This window comes from Gobio gobio, assembly GCF_949357685.1.
Source record: "Gobio gobio genome assembly, chromosome: 3".
Classification (NCBI taxonomy): Eukaryota; Metazoa; Chordata; class Actinopteri; order Cypriniformes; family Gobionidae; genus Gobio; species Gobio gobio.
The window spans coordinates 62618121-62641001 of record NC_137099.1 but is presented as its reverse complement, the minus strand read 5'-3'; the positions used below and the strand labels follow the sequence as shown (position 1 = coordinate 62641001).

General features: G+C 41.4%; 1 protein-coding gene across 2 annotated transcripts in view; it reads left to right on the top strand.

Moving 5' to 3' along the window:
- Positions 1 to 400: 400 nt before the first annotated feature.
- LOC307123089 (B-cell receptor CD22-like) overlaps positions 401 to 22881 on the top strand; it is a 72960-nt gene continuing 50479 nt past the window's right edge. Inside the window, exons 1-8 of one of the 2 annotated variants that reach the window (XM_079811479.1) lie at positions 401 to 783; positions 882 to 1130; positions 1923 to 2180; positions 2265 to 2507; positions 2591 to 2687; positions 2857 to 2902; positions 4778 to 5034; positions 8798 to 9274. In XM_079811479.1, the coding sequence (XP_079667605.1) occupies positions 513 to 783; positions 882 to 1130; positions 1923 to 2180; positions 2265 to 2507; positions 2591 to 2687; positions 2857 to 2902; positions 4778 to 5034; positions 8798 to 8855 (1479 nt within the window). In that variant the 5' untranslated portion in view covers positions 401 to 512 and the 3' untranslated portion in view covers positions 8856 to 9274. Of the gene's footprint in view, positions 784 to 881; positions 1131 to 1922; positions 2181 to 2264; positions 2508 to 2590; positions 2688 to 2856; positions 2903 to 4777; positions 5035 to 8797; positions 9275 to 22881 lie in introns of those variants that run through there. The other variant, XR_013816126.1, reaches the window with a different exon arrangement.

Genomic DNA, 22881 nt, shown 5'->3' with positions numbered 1-22881 from the left:
CAGAGCATTTGATTGGACAAACATCAGTGTATCGCAGATCATGGATATTTTTGGCTCATTTTCTCAGAAGACGATGTGGAGATATTGTTGAGGTTTATGTGTCAAAGGACTGTTTGTTATCATATAGAAGATCACAGAGCTGAGTCTTTAAATCATCATTGATTATTTTCTTGTCTGTCGTGTGTTTGATTGTTTGATAGAGCTGTTGTTCGTGACTGGCGTCTGTTTTCACTTCGGTTTCTGTGTTTATTTCTGCAACATCCTCCATCAAAGCTCATGAAGTAATTCACACTGAGATCATTCATCACTCAATAGAGTCTGAGAAGATGAGCTTATATTTCCTGTCATGAGTCGCTGTTTAGAAGTAAAAATATGAAGTTTTCAATGGTCCAGTATAACTGATAAAACATGTTCATCAGGATGAATTCTGTGTTTCAGGGGTTTCTAGTGATGATTGGGGTGTGAGTTACAGTCCTTCACACATCTGTGCTCTAAAGGACTCAACAGTGATAATGAACTGCTCTTATACATACCCTATTAGACATCAGATCAAGAAAGTGTTCTGGACCAAAACAAAATATAAAGAGGACACAGAAGAGTTTCCAGATCTGTCTGAGGACCCTGAATACAGTCAGAGGCTTCAGTATCTGGGAGATAAACAGCAGAACTGCACCGTCAGACTGAGTCATGTGACACTGAAGGATTCACACGAGTACTATTTCAGATTAATCACTAACGATGGAAAATGGCTTGGTGTTCCAGGAGTGACTCTTACTGTCACAGGTGAGTTTGGTGAGGTTTATCTCTTGTTCTGTGCATTATGTTGAATAATAATCAGTGTATGACAGCAGCACTAGATATAATGTGTGTGTTGTGTTCAGATCTTCAGGTGGAGTCTCCTGAGAGAGTGACAGAGGGAGATTCAGTCCGTCTGACATGTAAAAGCAGCTGCACTCTGACTGACAGAGCAACATTCATCTGGTCCAGAAACTCACAGCCATTAACTGAGAGAAGAGACAGAAACAATGAACTCCTGCTGCAGTCAGTCAGAAGAGAGGATGCAGGCAGATATAGCTGTGCTGTACACGGACACCATCACATCTCTCCTGATCTTCATCTCAATGTCATGTGTGAGTATGAGTTTAAAATTTTATTTTTGAAAAGAGCAAAAAGAAAAAAGAAAAAATTCCGATCATGTGTCTCTATGTTTACACTGCAAGCATTAGTGCTCAATTCTGTTTTATTGCTCAGATTTCTTTGTGTGGCTGTTCACATTATTATACATTATTATTTATTGAATGTGTCCAATAACAGATTTGAGTTTGAACTGCACAGTAAAATCCTCAGAGTTAAATCAACACTGTAACTTTAACTCTTTTGATTGGGATAATATGTGCCGTGAGCAGTGTTGATTTATCTCTGAGGATTTTGCAGTGGTCATAGATCTGAACAATAAGAGAGTTTATGTGTTCATTTATAAGGTGATGTGAAAATCATGCACAGTTGATGAGGAGGACATGGATGAGAAAGAGAGCAAAGTTTATATATATATATATATATATATATATATATATATATATATATATATATATATATATATATATATATATATATATATATGTATATATATATATATATATATATATATATATATATATATGTATGTATATATATATATATATATATATATATATATATATATATATATATATGTATGTATATTTTTATTAAGGAAAATGACAAAAATAGTAACTCACAGTGACTTGGATAAGTTACTTTAATCTGATTACTGGTTTGGAAATAGTAACGAGTTAGATTACTCGTTACTGGAAAAAAGTAGTCAGATTAGAGTAACGCGTTACTAAGTTATCACTGGATGTCAAATTTAATTTGTCAGTGTTTTGTTTGTTTGTTTGTTTTAGATCCACCAAAAAACATCTCGGTGTCCATCAGTCCATCTGGTGTAATAGTGGAGGGAGATTCAGTGACTCTGAGCTGCAGCAGTGATTCAAACCCTCCTGATCTGAACTTCAGCTGGTTTAAAGGAGGAACGATTGTAGGATCTGAAAGAATCTACAGCATCTCAAAGATCAGCTCTGATGACAGTGGAGAATACAAGTGCAGATCCATCAATGAACATGGAGAGAAATACTCTGATGTTGTGACTCTAAACGTCATGTGTGAGTTAATGATGATTCAACAAACAAACTAGTGGATCAAGTGTAAAACAACCATGAATATACAGTTTCTTTTGTCCTTTTCAGACTCACCCAGGAGCGTCTCAGTGTTGATGAGTGGATCTGGTGTAATAGTGGAGGGAGATTCAGTGACTCTGAACTGCAGCAGTGATTCAAACCCTCCTGCTCTGAACTTCAGCTGGTTTAAGGAGAATGAAACCTCAGCTGTTGGATCTGGACAGAGTTTCAGTGCACTACAGAGTGGACGCTTCTACTGTCAGGCTCACAATCAACATGGATCTCAGAGATCAGACGCTGTAACTGTCACAGGTGAAGCTTTTGTTAACACACTCCTGTATCTTCACATCATTCATCAGTTTGGAGAGTTAATCATGAGGATCTTCCTCTTTCAGTTCATCATGGGGCTGGTAGGAATGTGATTGTGATCACAGCGACATCTGTAGGATTATTCTTCATCATCATCTTCATCATCATCATCCTGTTTATAATGTGAGTGCAATAAAAAAACTGCAGTGATTGTATAAGTTCAGTTTTGGTCTGATGTAGAAGAACATGGCTCATTTGTGTTTGATTATTAGTAATCTTTAAAAACAGCATCATATTTTCTCTTGATTTAATACATTCGTCCATATGCTGTTAATGTCTGTCATTATAACAGGAGGAAACGAAGGAGTGTTAAAACTGAAGATCACAGAATGAAAGAGGTAAATCATCTAAACATGACTTTACAGAAGCAGAGAATCAATCGATCAGCCGTTATCTGTGTTTCTGACTGTAACTGTACAGACTGACGGGAAACTAACATTATCAAAGTCTTTATCAACAGAATCCAAAAAAAGAAGAAATTCCATGGTTTAAAGGTAGGGTAGGTAAGATTTTGTTAAAAAACTTTTTTTCCAAATTTGTTTAAACTTTCTTTATATATCAATACATAATTAAAACGTAAGTACTCTGAAAAAGAAAGTATAAAAATTGAGTGTCTGTAGACCTCTCAAGACTGTTTTAAAGAAAGCTCATTATTTCCATTCACTCCACCTTCTCCCTTCTTGGCTCTTTCCAAAGCCACGCCCCCAAAACACATGAACGCGCTACGCCGACCGCGATCAGCTCAGCTGAAAGACGCATTATTAACCTGAGACGAGCGGAGAAGAAGTGCATGTAGTGACATCATGTCAAAATAACATGTAATAAAAAATCTACCTTTATCATTATGAACATAAACAAATAAGATGAATTTTGGTACTCACTATCAAGCTAGAATAACGATACTGGTAAAGTTTAAAATACACACACAACATAGTGTCTACGACACACAGAGATACAAGATAAAAACATCAACATAAACATAGCTAGAGAATATAAAAACAAACCAAGGGCCGAAATAAACGTGCAGGTAAAGTTCCCGGTGAACATGGTAAAAGAGTTTAGACAGAGGGTAGTAGCTAAAGCTATCTTAGTTCTAAAAAAAAGTTCCTGGATGCGGTGCACTAGCTTTTACACATGCATTTTGTTATCTAAAGTTACATTTTGTGAAATTCAACACGACAGCGATCAACTTGAGCTAAGCATATTGAGTGTTTATCATCTCTACTAATGGTTCGCTAAGTGTATAACATTGTAACTTTATGCTAAGTAATGTTATGTTAGCTATATTAGGCAGCTACGTGTGCTAGTGAGACATGCTTCATGAAAACAAAAAACAAAAAAATGTATAATCAAAATGAAAGATTACCTGTCCAGCAGAAATGCAGCCTCTTGAACTCAAACGGGTGCGCCAGGGTTGCCAGGTTTTCACAACAAAATCCACCCAATTGCTACTCAAAACTAGCCCAAAACAAGCCCAATCGTGTGTCTCTGGTAAAAATCGCATTTGGGGGGTAAAATATTTGTCTTTTTGGTAGAGCTGCCTGCTAAAATCCCAGGGCAAAATATCACATTATTGGGGTCGCTTCAACCCGCGAACATGAAAAACAACCCGCGGCAACAGTGTTTGAAGTAGCCCGACTTGGCAACAGTGGGGTGCGCGCATGTGGGCAGATCCTGTAGCAAAAGCGGCGGTAGCCATGGTAGCGAGAGAGAGTGACAGTCGCCCAAGCCAATCACTTGTTTCGGCCCGGACGAAAATAATGAGCTGTGTTTATTGCAGATTAAAAAGTCTAGTCACTCGATTTTTATACTCTCTTTTTCAGAGTACTTAAATTTTAATTATGTATTGACATATAAAGAAAGTTTAAACAAATTTGGACAAAAGTGTTTTAGAGCATTCTTACCTACCCTACCTTTAATTCTAATATCCGGTATATTTACGATTATATGATGTAAATTTGTTGTCTAATCATTTGATCATCATTAGCATTTAAATCAGCAGTGTATTTAACATAAAATACTGATCCTGTTGTTTTCTGTACATTTATGGCTTATGTCTGTATTTTACATGTATCTTACATTGATCTGATTCCATCTGAAGTGGCACTTGATCTGAAAAGTTTGAGACAAACCGTTCTAGACTGAGAATCTACACATCAGATCAAACTTATTTACATGTCTTAATAATAATTACTTATGTTCTTGTATTTCAGAATGATCTCTATTCTGGCGTGTCTCAGAGAGTTTCAGTCCCCGACGCGCCTCTTTCTGAACCGGATTCAGCCAATGACGCTCCGTATGCCAGTGTGAAACCCAGAAGATTCAGAGGAAAAACTCCTGAATCCAGAGATACTGAGGAGATCCAGTATGCAACTGTCCAACATCACAGAAAGAAAGAGACGAAGAGAGCAGAGGAGAATGAATGTCTGTATGATGATATAAGAGTTCATCAGCCTGATGCTGTCGCGAGGTGAGAAAAAACAACTTAACCAGCACCAATTTAACCAGCACCAACTTAACCAGTACTAACTTAACTAGCACCAACTTAACTAGTACCACCTTAACCAACATTAGCTTAACCAGTACTAACTTAACTAGCACCAACTTAACTAGTACCATCTTAACCAACATCAGCTTAACCAGTACCAGCTTAACCAGAACCACATTAACTAGCACCAATGTAACTAGTACCATATTAACCAACATCAGCTTAACCAGCACATTCTTAACCAGCACCACATTAACTAGCAACAACTTAACTAGTAGCAGCTTAACCAGCACCAGCTTAACCAGTACCAACTTAACCAGTATCATATTAACCAGCACTATCATTCTTAACCAGTACCAACTTAACCAGTACCATCTTAACCAGTACCATCTTAACTAGCACCGACTTAACCAGTACCAACTTAACCAGCACTGACTTAACCAGTACCAACTTAACCAGCACTATCTTAACCAGCACCATCTTAACCAGCACCATCTTAACTAGCACCAGCTTTACCAGTACCACCTTAACCAGTACCAACTTAACCAGCACTATATTAACCAGTACCAACTTAACCAGTACCATCTTAAATGGCACCACCTTAACCATCACCAATTTAACCAGCAATATCTTAACCAGCATCAACTTAACCAGCACCAATTTAACCAGCACCAATTTAACCACTACCAACTTAACCAGCACCAGCTTAACCAGCACCAATTTAACCGGCATCAACTTAACCAGCACCAGTTTAACCAGCACCATCTTAACCAGTACCAGCTTAACCAACACCAGCTTAGCCAGCACTATCTTAACCAGCACCAGCTTAACCAGCACCAGTTTAACCAGTGCCAACATAGCAGTACCATCTTAACTAGCATCATCTTAGCAAGCATCATCTCAACCAGCATCATCTTAACCAGTACCATCTTAACCAGCACTATCTTAACCAGCACCAACTTAACCAGTACCATCTTAACCAGCACCATCTTAACCAGCCCCAACTTAACCAGCCCCAACTTAACCAGCACTATCTTAACCAGCACCATCTTAACCAGCACCAATTTAACCAGCACCAACTTAACCAGTACCAACTTAACCAGCACCAGCTTAACCAGCACCAGCTTAATCAGCACCATCTTAACCAGCACTAGCTTAACCAGCACCTGCTTAACAAGCATTAACTTAACCAGCACCAGCTTAACCAGCACCATCTTAACCAGCCCCAACTTAACCAGCACCAACTTAACCAGCAGCAACATCTTAACCAGCACCAGCTTAACCAACACCATCTTAACCAGCACCCGCTTAACCAGCACCATCTTAAGCAGCCCCAACTTAACCAGCACCAATTTAACCAACATCAACTTAACCAGTACCATCTTAACTAGCACCGACTTAACCAGTACCAACTTAACCAGCACTATATTAACCAGTACCAACTTAACCAGTACCATCTTAAATGGCACCACCTTAACCATCACAAATTTAACCAGCAATATCTTAACCAGCATCAACTCAACCAGCACCAATTTAACCAGCACCAATTTAACTAGTACCAACTTAACCAGCACCAATTTAACCGGCATCAACTTAACCAGCACCAACTTAACCAGCACCATCTTAACCAGCACCAGTTTAACCAGCACCATCTTAACCAGCACCAGCTTAACCAACACCATCTTAGCCAGCACTATCTTAACCAGCACCAGCTTAAACAGCACCAGTTTAACAAGTGCCATCTTAACCAGCCCCAAGTTAACGAGCCCCAACTTAACCAGCACTATCTTAACCAGCACCATCTTAACCAGCATCAATTTAACCAGCACCAATTTAACCAGCACCAACTTAACCAGTACCAACCTAACCAGCACCAGCTTAACCAGCACCAGCTTAATCAGCACCATATTAACCAGCACCCGCTTAACCAGCATCAACTTAACCAGCACCATTTTAACCAGCACCCGCTTAACCAGCATCAACTTAACCAGGAACAACTTAACCAGCACTAGCTTAACCAGCACCTGTTTAACAGCATTAACTTAACCAGCACCAGCTTAACCAGCGCCAGCTTAACCAGCACCATCTTAACCAGCACCAACTTAACCAGAAGCACAATCTTAACCAGCACCATCTTAACCAGCACCAACTTAAACAGCAGCACATTCTTAACCAGCACCTTCTTAACCAGCAGCAACTTAACTAGCAGCACAATCTTAACCAGCACCATCTTAACCAGCACCAACTTAACCAGCACCAACTTAACTAGCACCATCTTAACCAGCACCATCTTAACCAGCCCCAACTTAACCAGCACCAACTTAACCAGCAGCACAATCTTAACCAGCACCATCTTAACCAGCACCAACTTAACCAGCAGCACAATCTTAACCGGCACCTTCTAAACCAGCACCAACTTAACCAGCATCAATTTAACCAGCACCAATTTAACCAGCACCAACTTAACCAGTACCAACCTAACCAGCACCAGCTTAACCAGCACCAGCTTAATCAGCACCATATTAACCAGCACCCACTTAACCAGCATCAACTTAACCAGCACCATTTTAACCAGCACCTGCTTAACCAGCATCAACTTAACCAGGAACAACTTAACCAGCACTAGCTTAACCAGCACCTGTTTAACAGCATTAACTTAACCAGCACCAGCTTAACCAGCGCCAGCTTAACCAGCACCATCTTAACCAGCACCAACTTAACCAGAAGCACAATCTTAACCAGCACCATCTTAACCAGCACCAACTTAAATAGCAGCACATTCTTAACCAGCACCTTCTTAACCAGCAGCAACTTAACTAGCAGCACAATCTTAACCAGCACCATCTTAACCAGCACCAACTTAACCAGCACCAACTTAACTAGCACCATCTTAACCAGCACCATCTTAACCAGCCCCAACTTAACCAGCACCAACTTAACCAGCAGCACAATCTTAACCAGCACCATCTTAACCAGCACCAACTTAACCAGCAGCACAATCTTAACCGGCACCTTCTTAACCAGCACCAACTTAACCGACAGCACAATCTTAACCAGCACCATCTTAACCTTCCCCAACTTAACCAGCACCAGCTTAACCAGCGCCAGCTTAACCAGCACCATCTTAACCAGCACCATCTTAACCAGCACCATCTTAACCAGCCCCAACTTAACCAGCAGCACCATCTTAACCAGCCCAAACTTAACCAGCACCAACTTAACCAGCAGCACAATCTTAACCAGCACCATCTTAACCAGCACCAACTTAACCAGCACCATCTTAACCAGCACCATCCTTACCAGCCCCATCTTAACCAGCACCAACTTAACCAGCAGTACCATCTTAACCAGCACCAACTTAACCAGCACCATCTTAACCAGCCCCAACTTAACCAGCACCAACTTAACCAGCAGCACAATCTTAACCAGCACCATCTTAACCAGCACCATCTTAACCATCCCCAACTTAACCAGCACCATCTTAACAAGCACCACCTTAACCAGGAGCACAATCTTAACCAGCACCATCTTAACCAGCACCAACTTAACCAGCACCAACTTAACCAGCACCATCTTAACCAGCACCATCTTAACCAGCCCCAACTTAACCAGCACCATCTTAACCAGCCCCAACTTAACCAGCACCATCTTAACTAGCACCAGCTTAACCAGCACCCGTTTAACCAGCACAGGTCATTTAATCTGAGCTTTAACACTGATGTGTTCCTGTTTGTCTGTTTTTAAGGCGATCAGCTGATCAAACTGTGGAAGATGCATCAGTGATCTACAGCAGCGTCAAATGAGTGATAGAGACCAGAGAACACAAAGCTTGTGCATGTGTGTGTGTTTGTGTGTGTGTGTGTGTGTGTGTGTGTGTGTGTGTGTGTGTGTGTGTGTGTGTGTGTGTGTGTGTGTGTGTGTGTGTGTGTGTGTGTGTGTGTGTGTGTGTGTAATTGTTGTTGTTGTTGTTTTTTTATAACTTGACTCTTCTTAAGATTGTTTGAATTTAATCTGTTGTTATTCAGTATTGTTGGTCTTCAGGTTGGGGTGTAATATTAGAAATCAGACAAGTGATATCTGCATAACTTATCAATATTCAAATGCAAACAGGTTTTATTTTATGTATTCATGTATTTTATAAAGAATTTCCTCTGTGTGTTTTATCTTGTATGTTTTTAGAACTAGGGCCAGTGCTTCAATAAACCTGATTAACCTTCAAGCCATCCAAGTGTGTGTGTCTTTACTATATTCACAGCACTGGCAGGACCTCTAGTGGTTGATTTGTGAATTATTGATGGGACATAAACAGATCTCCAAATTACATTGACGTCCAACTAATTTTTTCCCTCCTGAAAACAGTTTCTTCTCTCTATAGTCAGGATGGACAGAATCAGAGTCTTTCAGTCTGTTTCAGATATCAGTCAGACAGCGAGGAGAAAGGGGAAATGTTACTATCCATAAAAACAGTGCGCTTTATGGGTAACGGTAATACATTGTAAATAAAGTAATGTCAGTAAATTAGCCTACCTCAGTGTTCAAAACGAGTCCTGTATCACGTGATCATAAACAGACGGCAAAAGTACTTCCTCAAAGTGACCCCTAGGGTCTCTGTTAAGATTGGGGGCAGGAACACAGAAGCCCTTATAGACTCGGGAAGCATGGTGACACTGATCCGACCAGAGTTTGCAGGGCTTATCAGGGGAAGAGAGATCTCTGTGTCCTGCATTCAGGGGGATCCCAGAAACTACCCCACTGCAGAAGTAAGCATGGTCACCCCCCGGGGGCAGTTCCAAGTACGAGCAGGAGTTGTGGATCACGTGCCAGTCCCTTTCCTGCTGGGCCGAGACTGTCAAGTGTTTTCGGCCAACTGGACAGACCGAGCTGCAGAGGGGAAGAGACCTACCCGACACAGACGAAGAGACCGTCAATCCAATCAACGGCCTTCGCTAACCTCTGCAGAGACCACAGACACAGAAGCAGCCAGCCCTGAAGAGCCCCTTGATGATGGGAGAGGTAAGGAGGACTGCCTCAGAAGATCCCCAAGGTGTACAGATACTGGATGACATAGAATCCCACAAAGTATTTTCTGAATTTCCCCCAACAGAAATCCTCCAGGGAGAAAGGCTTGGATTTCATGATCAAGAATATGTTGTTGTATAGAGTGGATCAGCGAAGAGGTGAATGTGCTGTGTTTTTTATTTTCATATTGCATGCTCAGATATTCATATATATATTCTATGCAACAAAATATTCTATGGGCCATTACGTTTGTGAAAATGATCAAAAACCCTGAGGTACTTTAACACCCAGTACCCAGATAGCAAGCAACCATCAAAATAAGGATAAATCAGTGTTAATGTGTCAACGTTAAATGCATTGAATCAATGTTACAATGTAATGTTGATTCAGAAAATGAAACACAACAACTACAACTGACTTAAAGCCACAAAGCCTGAAATCAACTGAAGATAAGACAATAAATCTCTCAAGATCTCAGCAGAAGCTCTTACTGAGAATTAACAGAGGTTTAGATGTTGATGTTTTATTGAAAATAAACAGTTACTTTGTAACAGTGTTTAATAAAACATCATTTATTACAAAGAAAGTGAGAAACAGAGATGATCAGGTGATATAGTTTTCAGCATAAAGTATTATGATTCACTTATCTCATCACTGACCAAAAGTGGCAAATTGTCATTAAAATTTGCTATTGAACAACAGTTCTTGTAACAGATCAGACATTCTGAGGCTTACACAATTTACAGGACTTAAAGGATCTGCTGCTAACATCTTGGAGCCAGATCCCACAGCACACCTTCAGGGGTCAAAAGGGGGACCAACACAATATTAGAAAGGTGGTCATAATGTTATGCCTGATCGGTGTATATGCTGCGGTCTTTAGCGTTTTTGTTGGCACACGCGCCTATCGCTGATGCTGGTTCAAATCAATGCGAGTAGAAGCAGTCACATAAATAAACACTGAATGAACTGTAAACACCTGAGAGCTGTAGATGGTGACTCCTGTGATCTCCATCAGCCCATATTTCAGCCGTCAGATGTTTCTGGTCTGTAGCAGTCGCTGGTGCTGCTGGTGTTGGGGTTTTACTCAGTGGAGCATCAGGAGCTTTTGTCATGTACTTTTGGGAAGACGGTCCTTTCAAAAATGTACTTATGTATCAGTGTTAATTTCGTTGAAGAATAATTTTTCACTGAAGAAAACGAGACGATAAATAAAAACCAGTTTTAGATGACAAAAACTATGATGAAAATCTACTGTCGCTTTCGTCAATGAATAAAATCGAGATGAAGATGTGAGTGAGGGCCGATTAGAGAACAGATCCCGTCAGAAATGATGTCCTGTGTAACGGATGAGCTCATGTGAGTTGTAACGTGCGGATCTAACGGCGGGAAAACACAGAGCTGTTGAGCTTCTACAGGCTCACGCCACAGCGCTTCAGAGCGGCTCAATCAATCAATAACACACATTTATGACAGGTCATGTTTATGAACTAATGCTGAGGAATAATCACAATGTTTACTTTATGATGTTTATATAGTAATATCTTTTAGACGGTTGTAACAATGCATATTTGATCTCCCTCATCTGAGCTTGAATGAGCTCCTGCAACTCAATAGTAAGACCAAGCGGCTCCTCCTGCAGTTTCTCCTGAAGCCGATACTGAAGTGACTTAAACTGCAGTTCATGGACTGGCCACTAGAGGCAGACTCCAGAAGAGCAGAATCTCATTGAGCTCATGTTAAAATGCCCAACTTTACAGCAGAAGAACACATGTTCACAGTCTGGGACACATTGTGGTTTTGGTCTGTATGGCTAATTTTCCTCTTCAATTCGACTGTGAGGGGGTGAATTATTTTATAACTCATTCGTTTACATTATATAAAGCCTTAACGTCCCGCCTCTTTGCCCATTTTCAGTTATCCGGGAGTGAAGATGGCGATGGCCAGCTCGACCCGACTTTACTCTTCAAAACTGCACTTCAGAATCCTGTGGGTGACGCCACGGACACTACGTCCATATGCTTTTACAGTCTATGAGTAAGGAGCAGACATTTCAAAATAAGAGTCAATGTGTTTTTTGAGCTTGTTTATAACTAAAAGTCACACATTATATATACGTTTGTGCTTACACAATAAACTGTGTTTAATTTCATTCCCATTTCATAGTCTTCATAGTCCAGATTCATATTCAAGAGGAAAGACTAAGAACAGTATTTGACACATTATTCAATAAAGTATCTGAGTTATAATAATTAACTGAAACCATTAGAAAAATATTAATTACTTGAAATTAAATAAATGTTAACTGAAATTAAAAAATAAATTTCAACTTATTTGAAGCTTAAGCTTAACCTGATATACTAACTAGAACATAAATACAACATTATAAAAACTATATAGAGGTTCTGTATATATGTAACAGAGTTTAAATAATGTTTGTCAAATTCATGCACAAATTGGGAAAACTCGCCATTGGTTATTGCTTCATTTGCGTACATTGTATTGAGGGGCGGTGCTACGTAATCACCAGCAGTTTCACGATGCTTCGCTGCTGGTAAGCTGCTTTGATGATCGCTCTGTCTTAACTCGAGTTTGGATTGTTTTCAAGTGCATAGCTGAACTTTTATACTACACACAAGTTTACTGTGTTTGTCTGTCAACTCCTAGTTTTGTCATTAGAGTCATGTGTTATTTGTGACGATAAAAGTGTGTGTGTGTGTGTGTATTAACATGCTTGTGAACTCCGAACTCTGTTTATTTTAAGATCTTACATGCAACGTGGATGCAGTGCTTTAACCAGGCTTTTTGCCGTGTGTTTTTCCCAGGTATGTTTTTTTGTCATGTTCTGTGGATTAATTGTTAGCCGATTAGCGATAACCGCACGTGCTGTTTGCTCTCGCACGTGCTGAGCGTGTAACTGCGCCATTTTAGATATGTGCGCTCTTCCTTTCTGTATATAATTTATACAAAAATATTGGTCACTTGAGTTTATAGTTTCTTTGCATTAATGTGATGAGAATTGAGAAGAAAAGATACTGTTTTATATTCTATTTTCTTCAATGTATGTCTTATTCAGAATTCTGTCCACTATATGTTTACGATCACCTTGAGAAAATGTAATCGCCAGCAGTTTCACGATGCTTCGCTGCTGATCTTACATGCAACGTGGATGCAGTGCTTTAACCAGGCTTTTTGCCATGTGTTTTTCCCAGGCCAATAAAAGAAGCCTTGAGTGACCAGCCACCTGATTCTCTGCTGATTTATTACATAAACACAGTCACATTGGTGCCGTGACTCGTTGTTTCTTCAATCAAGATGGCTCCTGAAGCGGCCGAGGGTTCATCTTAAAGCTTTCGCTGGAGTCAGGTGGACAGAATTTTGCTCAGAAACTGTTTTTCACAGAAAAAAGAGACTATTTCTTTTTCCCTCTTTCTGAGACTGCATTTGAGGAATTTGCTATATTTGCAAAGGACAATTTACATTATAGTCAACAGCACATTTTAGATGTTCTTCTGTCTTTTATATTCATTGTGTACTGATATTCAATATGAGTGGTTTTGAAAACTTTCTCACTCCAGTCTGTGGTGGTAAAGGTAGAGGATGGGGTTTATTGAAAGTGCCAAAGTCATTACAGTTCAGTGGGCCTGATGTACGGAGTGATTCTCATATAGACAGTCATTCTCCAAATTCGAATTCATTAGTTTGTGAGGGCCCGTCCACAAATTATGAATCAGGTGCTTCAAGAGAGCAACAGGGTGTGTTTTCATCTACTCCATGCCCTAACACACAGCCCCCAGATGTTATCACTGCGATGACTGACATAATCAGCCAAGTCGGGCAGCAAATTGCTGATAGTATAGTCACCAGACTAAGCCCAACACATTCAGTTGACGCACAGTCAGTATGTAGTCCCTCCAAAAATGTGACAGCAGATGGAACAACTTCTCAAATGCTGGACTTAATACAAAGCCAGTTGTCAATTTCCAGAAATGTGAAAGCTCCTCCTAGCTTCAGCGGTGAAGTTTCGGATTCTGTCGATTTAAATGAGTAGATAGATGTCATGAGAGACTACATAAAACGGAATAATCTGAGAAAAGAGCAGCAAGCGGAGGAGATTTTAATTCATCTAAGAGGCAAAGCGAGGGATGTGGTCAAGTTTGGCATAAGAAACTGTGGCATTGATATTGTGCATAACCCTGATGCTATCTTTAGTATTCTCAGGAAACACTTTGTAGATGCTCCTTGCTCTCCTCTTCCACTGGCCGACTTTTATACCACCTTACCCAGACCAGACGAGGACGCCTACGAGTACTGGCTCAGGCTAAACCGTGCAGTTGACATCGCTGCTGAGCGCTTGAGGGAACAGGGTAAAGTACTGGATTGTCCAGGAACAGAGGTAACCCGTATGTTCATCAGACACTACCCTTGTAGAGAGCTTGCCATCACCTTTCGGTCTAAAACAATCGATGCATGGTCTGTGCGGGAAGTTCAAGATATTTTGAATGAATATCACTCTGAGACAAGTCTTGTATCTGCAGTAAGACATGCTGCACCCACTAAAATTCCTGTGAACAGAACCGAAGTGGAACTGTCGACTGCAGCACTACCAACTTCTTCTGATGTCCAGCAGTCCAGGTCTCTGGAAGCTTCTGCATTAGAGCGAGTCATGAGCCTGCTGGAAAAAGTCCTGCTAAAAGAGTCTACCAGCAAAGAGCCAAGTCCACGTGCAAAGCCCAAAGTAAGTCTACCTCGAGTGAAAGGCCTCAATGACCTGCCATGCACTGTCTGTTCGAGCCCTGATCATTCTGGCCTCACGCACTGTCTTGACAAAAAGTTGTGCTTCCAGTGTCACTTTCCTGACCATTCTCGCATTGTCTGTCCTGAAAGAGTGAAATCCCCGTCTTCTCATGGGCTGGGAAACTAGAAGATCTGCGCTCAAGGGAGGACAGTGTAGATCATGAGCATATTCCTCCCAACCAGTGTTGTATGAACAACCCTGCCTCAGTTTATAGTTTTTCTAGTTCTGTAGAGCCAGCAGGGAATACAGTCATTTTTCAGAACACACACAGAGTACAGAGAATTGATAGTCTCTTTTACACACCAGCAACAGTATGGGGCGATCTTCAACTGAAAGCTATGGTTGACAGCGGTTCTATGGCATGCACATTGAGTGAAGCTGCTGAACATCGATTGTTGCAGCACAAGCCCAATTTACAAAAGTTCCCTGCTAGTGATGTTGTAATTATTGGTTGTGGCGGACAGCGTGTTACCCCAAAAGTGATGTATGAACTTGAGCTCTCAGTTTACGCCTGCAGGATGGTTGTTCCAGTTTTAGTCGTCCCAGGCCAAACCGATGATTTGATCCTGGGCAGCAACGCTATCAAGTGGCTGATTCAGAAAATGAAAGAAACCGATGGATACTGGAGACTTGTGTCCAACCAAATTAATTCTGATGATATTGAATGTCACCAATTCCTGTCTCTTCTGTCGAATGTGGAGCGATGGACGGGAGGAGACATGCCTGACAAGGTGGGCACAGCTAAGTTGAAGGAGAAGATTACTTTAGAACCGCACCATGAACATCTTGCTTGGGCTCAGCTTCCTGAGTCAACAGCTGTTTCTGTGGGGAGCACAGTCATTGTTGAACCAACCCTCTGTAAATGCCGTCCAATGAACGTGATCATAGGGAGAGTCATCACACCGATGTGGGGCAGTAGATGGGTGCCGTTCAAGATTATGAACCCTACAGACAAGGTAATCGTTCTTTAGAAGAACTCGAAAATCGTAGATGTTTTCACTTGTATAGCTGTAGAGGAGTTGTCTACACCCGAGTCTCTGAAGAGTAATGTTCAGTCTGCTGCGAGTCCCGTGAGTTATGTGCGGACCAGTGTTGAAAGAAGAAACATGCTGGACACATTAGAACTGGAGGATCTGGAGCTGGATGCCTGTGAAGTGTCAGAGGAGTGGAAGGATAGACTTTTGGATCTCATTGAGAAGTATGAGTCAATCTTTTCTCATGGAAAAATGGATTGTGGAGAAGCCACCGACTTTGTTCACAAAATTCACTTGGTGGACGAGAAACCATTTAGACTGCCTTACCGACGTGTAGCCCCCTGTCACTATGATAAGCTGCGCACTTCCTTGGATGAGATGGAAGTTAAAGGTATTATAAGGAAATCTCAAGCATATCTCATGCATATTCAAAAAAGAGTGAATATGCATCCCCGCTAGTTTTGGTGTGGAAAAAGAATGGTGACCTTCGTATTTGTACCGATTTTAGATGGCTGAATGCCAAGAAGGTGAAGGATGCCCATCCACTCCCGCACCAAGCAGATGCACTCGCAGCTTTAGGAGGCAACGTTTTCTTTTCTACCATGGACTTGACTTCTGGCTTTTATAATGTTCCCGCTTTTTCCTCTCCTTTCGGCCTCCATGAGTACAATCGCTTACCTCAGGGATTGACCAACAGCCCAGCGACATATATGAGGATGATGATGTCCATTTTTGGTGATGAAAATTTCACAAGCCTTCTCTGCTACTTGGACGATCTGATGGTTTTTGCTCCAAGTGAGCAGGTAGCTCTTGACCGACTAGAACTGGTTTTCTCACGCCTGTCTAAGCACAACTTAAAGCTGGCGCCAAAGAAATGCAAGTTCCTCAGGAGATCTGTTAAGTTATTAGGACACGTCGTCACCTGGAATGGTGTTCAGACTGACCCAGAAAAGGTGAGGGTGATCAGTGACATCCAGACTGCTGACCTCATGGAAGCAGATAGTATAACCCCTTCTCAAAAGAAGATCAGATCTTTCGTGGGTATGATTTTATACTATCAGCATTTCATTAAGGACTGTTCTGCTAAGGCAAAACCTCTTTTCAGTCTCCTTTCAGATCGGTCGCAGAATAAAACTAAGAGGAAGTGTAGTCGTATGAGGAAGCCATCCAGTGTTGTAAAACTTTCACCTGAGGATTGGACTAGTGAGTGTCGAACAGCTTTTGAAAATTTAAAGCAAGACCTTCTGCACAGTGTGACCCTAGCTCACCCAGATTTCAGCCATGCCTTCATTCTCTCTGTTGATGCTTCATTTGATGGCATAGGAGCCGTGTTATCTCAGGTGCCCCCTGGTGAGAAAATTGCACGCCCGGTTGCTTTTGCAAGCAAAACACTCTCCATGTCTCAGATGAACTACCCAGCTCATAGTATGTGCCAGGCACGAAGAACATTGTTGCAGACGCCTTGAGCAGAGAGCCCTTTGTAAAGTCTTGTGTCAGCCATCGTCTGTTGAAAGAGCCGTATGTGTCTCTTTTGGATGAGGTCAATGGTGTTGTTACCGGTACTGTGCAAGATGCCTTTCGTGTCACTAACAACTGTCAGAATGTGCAGGATACCAGTGACGGCGATACTGAGAACGAACTGCAAGATGTCGTGAATGACTCGTGTCCTGGATCCTTTGATGCTTCTGAAGTTTCTGCTGTCCTGGGTGTTCACTGCAATGGTGGAGTTAGTCCAGTAACTGTGGCCAGTCCGACGTCACTCCAGCTCCCGGCTGAAGATCCATCTGTTGCAATCCCACTTTCCAGACTCTCTAATCTCCAAGAGCAGGACAACATAGTCACTAGAGTCATCAACTATGTTCTGAGACATAAACGTCCTTCAAAGAGTGAGCGAGCAAAGGAACCTAGCTCCGTGAAAAACCTTTTGAAGCACTGGAAAAAACTAAAGATTCGCAATCATGTGCTGTACAGAGTAAAGAAGGACCGTCTGATGAATAAGAAACTCTTTCAATATGTTGTACCTGATTCCCTGAAGCATGAAGTTCTCCGTGGTGTTCATGACGCAGCTGGACATCAGGGTAGTGTAAGAACTCTCTCCCTTGCTGCTGAAAGATTCTTTTGGCCAGGGATGAGTAAGGACATCAAGCTTTATGTGACGAACTGCCAGAGATGTGTTGTCGGGAAAACTCCAGAGCCAGATGCTTGTGCACCCCTTGAGCACATTCGGACATCTGAGCCTATGGAACTAATATGCATCGACTTTTGGAGTGCTGAACAGACTTCAGGGAAGGTCGTTGATGTCCTAGTAGTGACAGATCATTTTTCTAAGATGGCACATGCCTTTCCCTGTCAAAACCAGTCCGCTAAACAAGTTGCCCGTCGCCTTTGGAATGACTTCTTTTGCATTTACGGATTTCCAAAGAGAATACATTCGGACCAGGGTGCGAATTTTGAAAGTAAAATCATAAAGAACTTGCTTGAGATGGCTGGTGTTCAAAAATCACACACTACACCATACCACCCTATGGGTAACGGTTTAGCGGAACGTTTCAATAGGACTCTGGGAAATATGATAAGAGCTCTCCCAGTGAAATCCAAGGCAAGGTGGCCACAGCTTCTACGGACGCTAACCTTCAGTTACAATTGTACAGTGCATGAGACGACCGGGTTTGCTCCCTTTTATCTTATGTTTGGGCGTATCCCGAGGCTGCCGATCGACATCATGTTTCAGCATGTTCTTCGTGATGATAGGGTGGTCAGCCACCATGAGTTTGTCACTGCACTGAGAAGAGACCTTAGCACAGCTGCAGAAATTGCCCGAAAACACAGTCTCAAAGAGCAGAACCGCCATGCCATTCTTTACAATCGGAAGGTCAGAGGTTCACCCTTAGCACTGGGAGATAGAGTTTTGCTGGCTAACCGTGGAGAGAAAGGCATGAGGAAAGTCGCAGATAAGTGGGACTCTGTTCTGTATGAGGTTCAATCAGTGAGACCAGAAATCAATGTGTACAGGATTAAGGTTGTTCAGACTGGCAAAGAAAAAGTGGTGCACATAAATCTGTTGCTTCCAGTGAATTTCTTATCCTGGGACGATGATGGTGAGGAGTCAGTTCGATCAGATTCCACTGGTGCTACCCGTGGCAATGCCCTTGATTGCTCTAATGGATGATCCTGATCCTGTTTCAAAGACATCAGAATGGTTACTTCATATGGATGGAACACATGATAGTGATGTTATGCAGGATGCCACTTGTGGTGGAGCTTCAGACATCCCTGATGAGATGAATCCTTCAGAGTGTTTTGACAATGATCAGCACAGTCCAGAAACTGAGCATGTTCCTGAACCTGTTGAGAGTACGGAGAGTTTACCCGCATCTAAGCCAGATGATTCCTCCAGTTGTTTGCAAGTACCTGATAACAGACTTGCCCCTGTCATTTGCGAACAGCCCACAAGCACACAAACAGGCCACATCACTACACGATTAGGGAGATCAGTTAAGCCCCCTGACAGACTTATTTGTGAAATTGATAATCAGAAAATTGTGAAAAGTGACTCACACAGTGATGCCCAGGTTATTTTTCAGGGAACTAACTTTGTTGAGTTGTTAAGGAACATTTTTGCTCTATATGTCTGAGTGATGATTTATATGTATGAGTGAACTGTGATTGTTAGGAGTTTGACTTTAAAGTGAGAATTTTTCTTCTCTGAGAGTCTGAGGAGTTGTTTGCATCAAAAGAAATAAGAAGAACAGAGATGCATTTGTAACCACTAGAAGTGTGTAGACTGCACCTCCTATAGTCTGTATTGAGTGTGTGACCTGGTACCATTCCATTCTTATACACTTCCTGGGAAGAGACTGATTATCTGACGTATTGTATTGTAAAGCTCTTGTACTCGCACTTAATTATTTTGTTTTCTCTCTTTCTGACATCTATGTTCTGTTTGTTACATATGCTGGTTCTTGCCCAATTTAGCAGAATTTAAGGGGGGTGTATGTAACAGAGTTTAAAAAATGTTTGTCAAATTCATGCACAAATTGGGAAAACTCGCCATTGGTTATTGCTTCATTTGCGTACATTGTATTGAGGGGCGGTGCTACGTAATCACCAGCAGTTTCACGATGCTTCGCTGCTGGTAAGCTGCTTTGATGATCGCTCTGTCTTAACTCGAGTTTGGATTGTTTTCAAGTGCATAGCTGAACTTTTATACTACACACAAGTTTACTGTGTTTGTCTGTCAACTCCTAGTTTTGTCATTAGAGTCATGTGTTATTTGTGATGATAAAAGTGTGTGTGTGTGTGTGTGTGTGTGTGTGTATTAACATGCTTGTGAACTCCGAACTCTATTTATTTTAAGATCTTACATGCAACGTGGATGCAGTGCTTTAACCAGGCTTTTTGCCTTGTGTTTTTCACAGGTATGTGTTTTTGTCATGTTCTGTGGATTAATTGTTAGCCGATTAGCGATAACCGCACGTGCTGTTTGCTCTCGCACGTGCTGAGCGTGTAACTGCGCCATTTTAGATATGTGCGCTCTTCCTTTCTGTATATAATTTATACAAAAATATTGGTCACTTGAGTTTATAGTTTCTTTGCATTAATGTGATGAGAATTGAGAAGAAAAGATACTGTTTTATATTCTATTTTCTTCAATGTATGTCTTATTCAGAATTCTGTCCACTATATGTTGACGATCACCTTGAGAAAATGTAATCGCCAGCAGTTTCACGATGCTTCGCTGCTGATCTTACATGCAACGTGGATGCAGTGCTTTTTCCCAGGCCAATAAAAGAAGCCTTGAGTGACCAGCCACCTGATTCTCTGCTGATTTATTACATCAACACAGTCACATATAGAGAATGACATTGCATTTTGATGCACTATGTACCATAATAATATTTCACGAGTTGATTTGCCCGGTCTTTTTTTTTTAACGGTTCAACTTTGGATAATAGGCAGCTCTCGTCACGGTCACTTTTTACCCAGCCGTCCAATCACAGTGGAGATGGGGCGGGACAAACAGTTAATATTGCTGGTTACTGCATTTTTATATTCAGTAATATTCTTCAAAATTAGATTATAGTAACACATTAATGCCATGGATATTCTGTATCATAGCAACCAAAGTATCAAAGGTAGCTGGCTAAAAATGCTTTAGTGGACACATGATAATTTAATATTTATTGCTAGGCATATGGCAAATTAGTCTCTTTAGCATTAATGCAAAAAACTGGAGCCAAACCTGAGAAAGAAGTCCAGAAGACTCCACAGCGTTCCTGGACACGTCATTTGCAGTTGTAACTCATGGGCGGGATTATGCTAATGAGGAATGAGTGTGAATGCACGCCTTATTTATGAATGTTTGGTATTCATTAATATACATACGTTTAACTACCGAATTCGTGGTATTGAAGCGTTTGTGAATCCGGAGGACATCCCTGTACATCCTGCTTTAATGACGTCAGTAGAGCAGTTTGTTGACTAACATCCGCCCACAAGAATACGCAAAAAAGGGGGCGTGGTCTTGTTGCTCTCCCACGTGGAGAAGAGGAAGTGTTGCGTTTGTAGAGTTTGTTTGTCGCAATGTCGTCGAGACACTGTTATTTTCATCCGGGGTCTTATTCCGGCTCAAATTGATACGGTAATATAGACATGTTTACAGTAACATTGAGCGCATGCATCTCCCCGTTATGGTAAGAGGCGTGACCTCTCCAGGCAACGTGCGCTAAACTGCTGTCCAATCACAACACGGGAACCGCTGGCACAATCAGAACTCGTTACGTGTTTCTGAAGGAGGGACTTCATAGAACAAGGAAATCATCATCAGGCCGTTTTGAGGACAGTGAAAACAGCGGTATACAGATAAGTACATTGTGTGAAAAATACTGTGTTTTTTTACACGCAAAACATGAACACATGTTATATTGCACACTGTAAACACAATCAAAGCTTAAAAAAAAACAGGAAAAACGGGACCTTTAAGTTTCATGAATGAGGCCCATTTATGGCAAAGTATACTTCTTTTGACTCGCACGTGTACGCAGGCATTCAACGCATGTACAGTTTTGAGCAATCTCTCGCCACGAGTTACAACCCATGTAAATATCTTTGTATTCTTTCATGCTAGAGTTGTACAAATGAGGGCACTTTCTAAGCTCTTCGCTCAATCTCTCGTCTATGATTCTTAGAATTTTAAATCGAATATTGACCGAAATCGTCGATTCATTCGATTTGTAATCAAAGCATTGAGAAAAGAGTCAATCGTTACACCCCCAGGGTCACCTGTAAATCACAATCATTCATCTTCAGCTTAAAGGGACACTTCAGCGCTGGGAAGATCAATATTTATTTAAACTGGGTCATTTATCTAGTAGAAATGTGAAATCATTTTTGAATTTGGTGCCTTCTAGAGCGAGAAAAGACAGAAAATGTATTTTTGTCTCATGTGGATGAAACACAACAACTCCCAGAATGCACTTGCTTCACTGCCCTACGAGGCCACTCCCAAAGCCACGGCTACTGGTTATCACTTGCCCACCATTACACCGCTCCAACGTCATTTTGATATTCATAGTAATAAAATAATTTCCTTCAGTTAGAGAACAGACACTACAATTAAAAACTGAACGTGTCTCTTCAATAAAGTGTGTGTGAGCCGAACGAGAGTCACGTCACAGACGCAGCAGGAGTCAGATTTCATTCATCATGTGAAGAGCTGAGCAGAGCTGAGGTAAGAGCGGCTGTCATTCACTGTCCAGTCTGACGATATCAGATCACATGTGGAAGCTCAACTTTGATAGGAATTCATTGAAAAGTTGAAGCACTCACTTTGCTCCGCACCGCTCCGTTATGAATGCCTGAGCCGAGCTCATTTACATTCTGTGAGTGAGATCCTCCCCTGTGGGCGGGTTGATAACATGTGGAACAGCTCCTGTAGTCTCTGGCCTCTGGCCAAAATATCCTCAGATAACGATATTTGCGTCATCTGAGGATTCTTTCCAGAAATTAAATGCATAATTCTCTCATCTCAGGGGGACA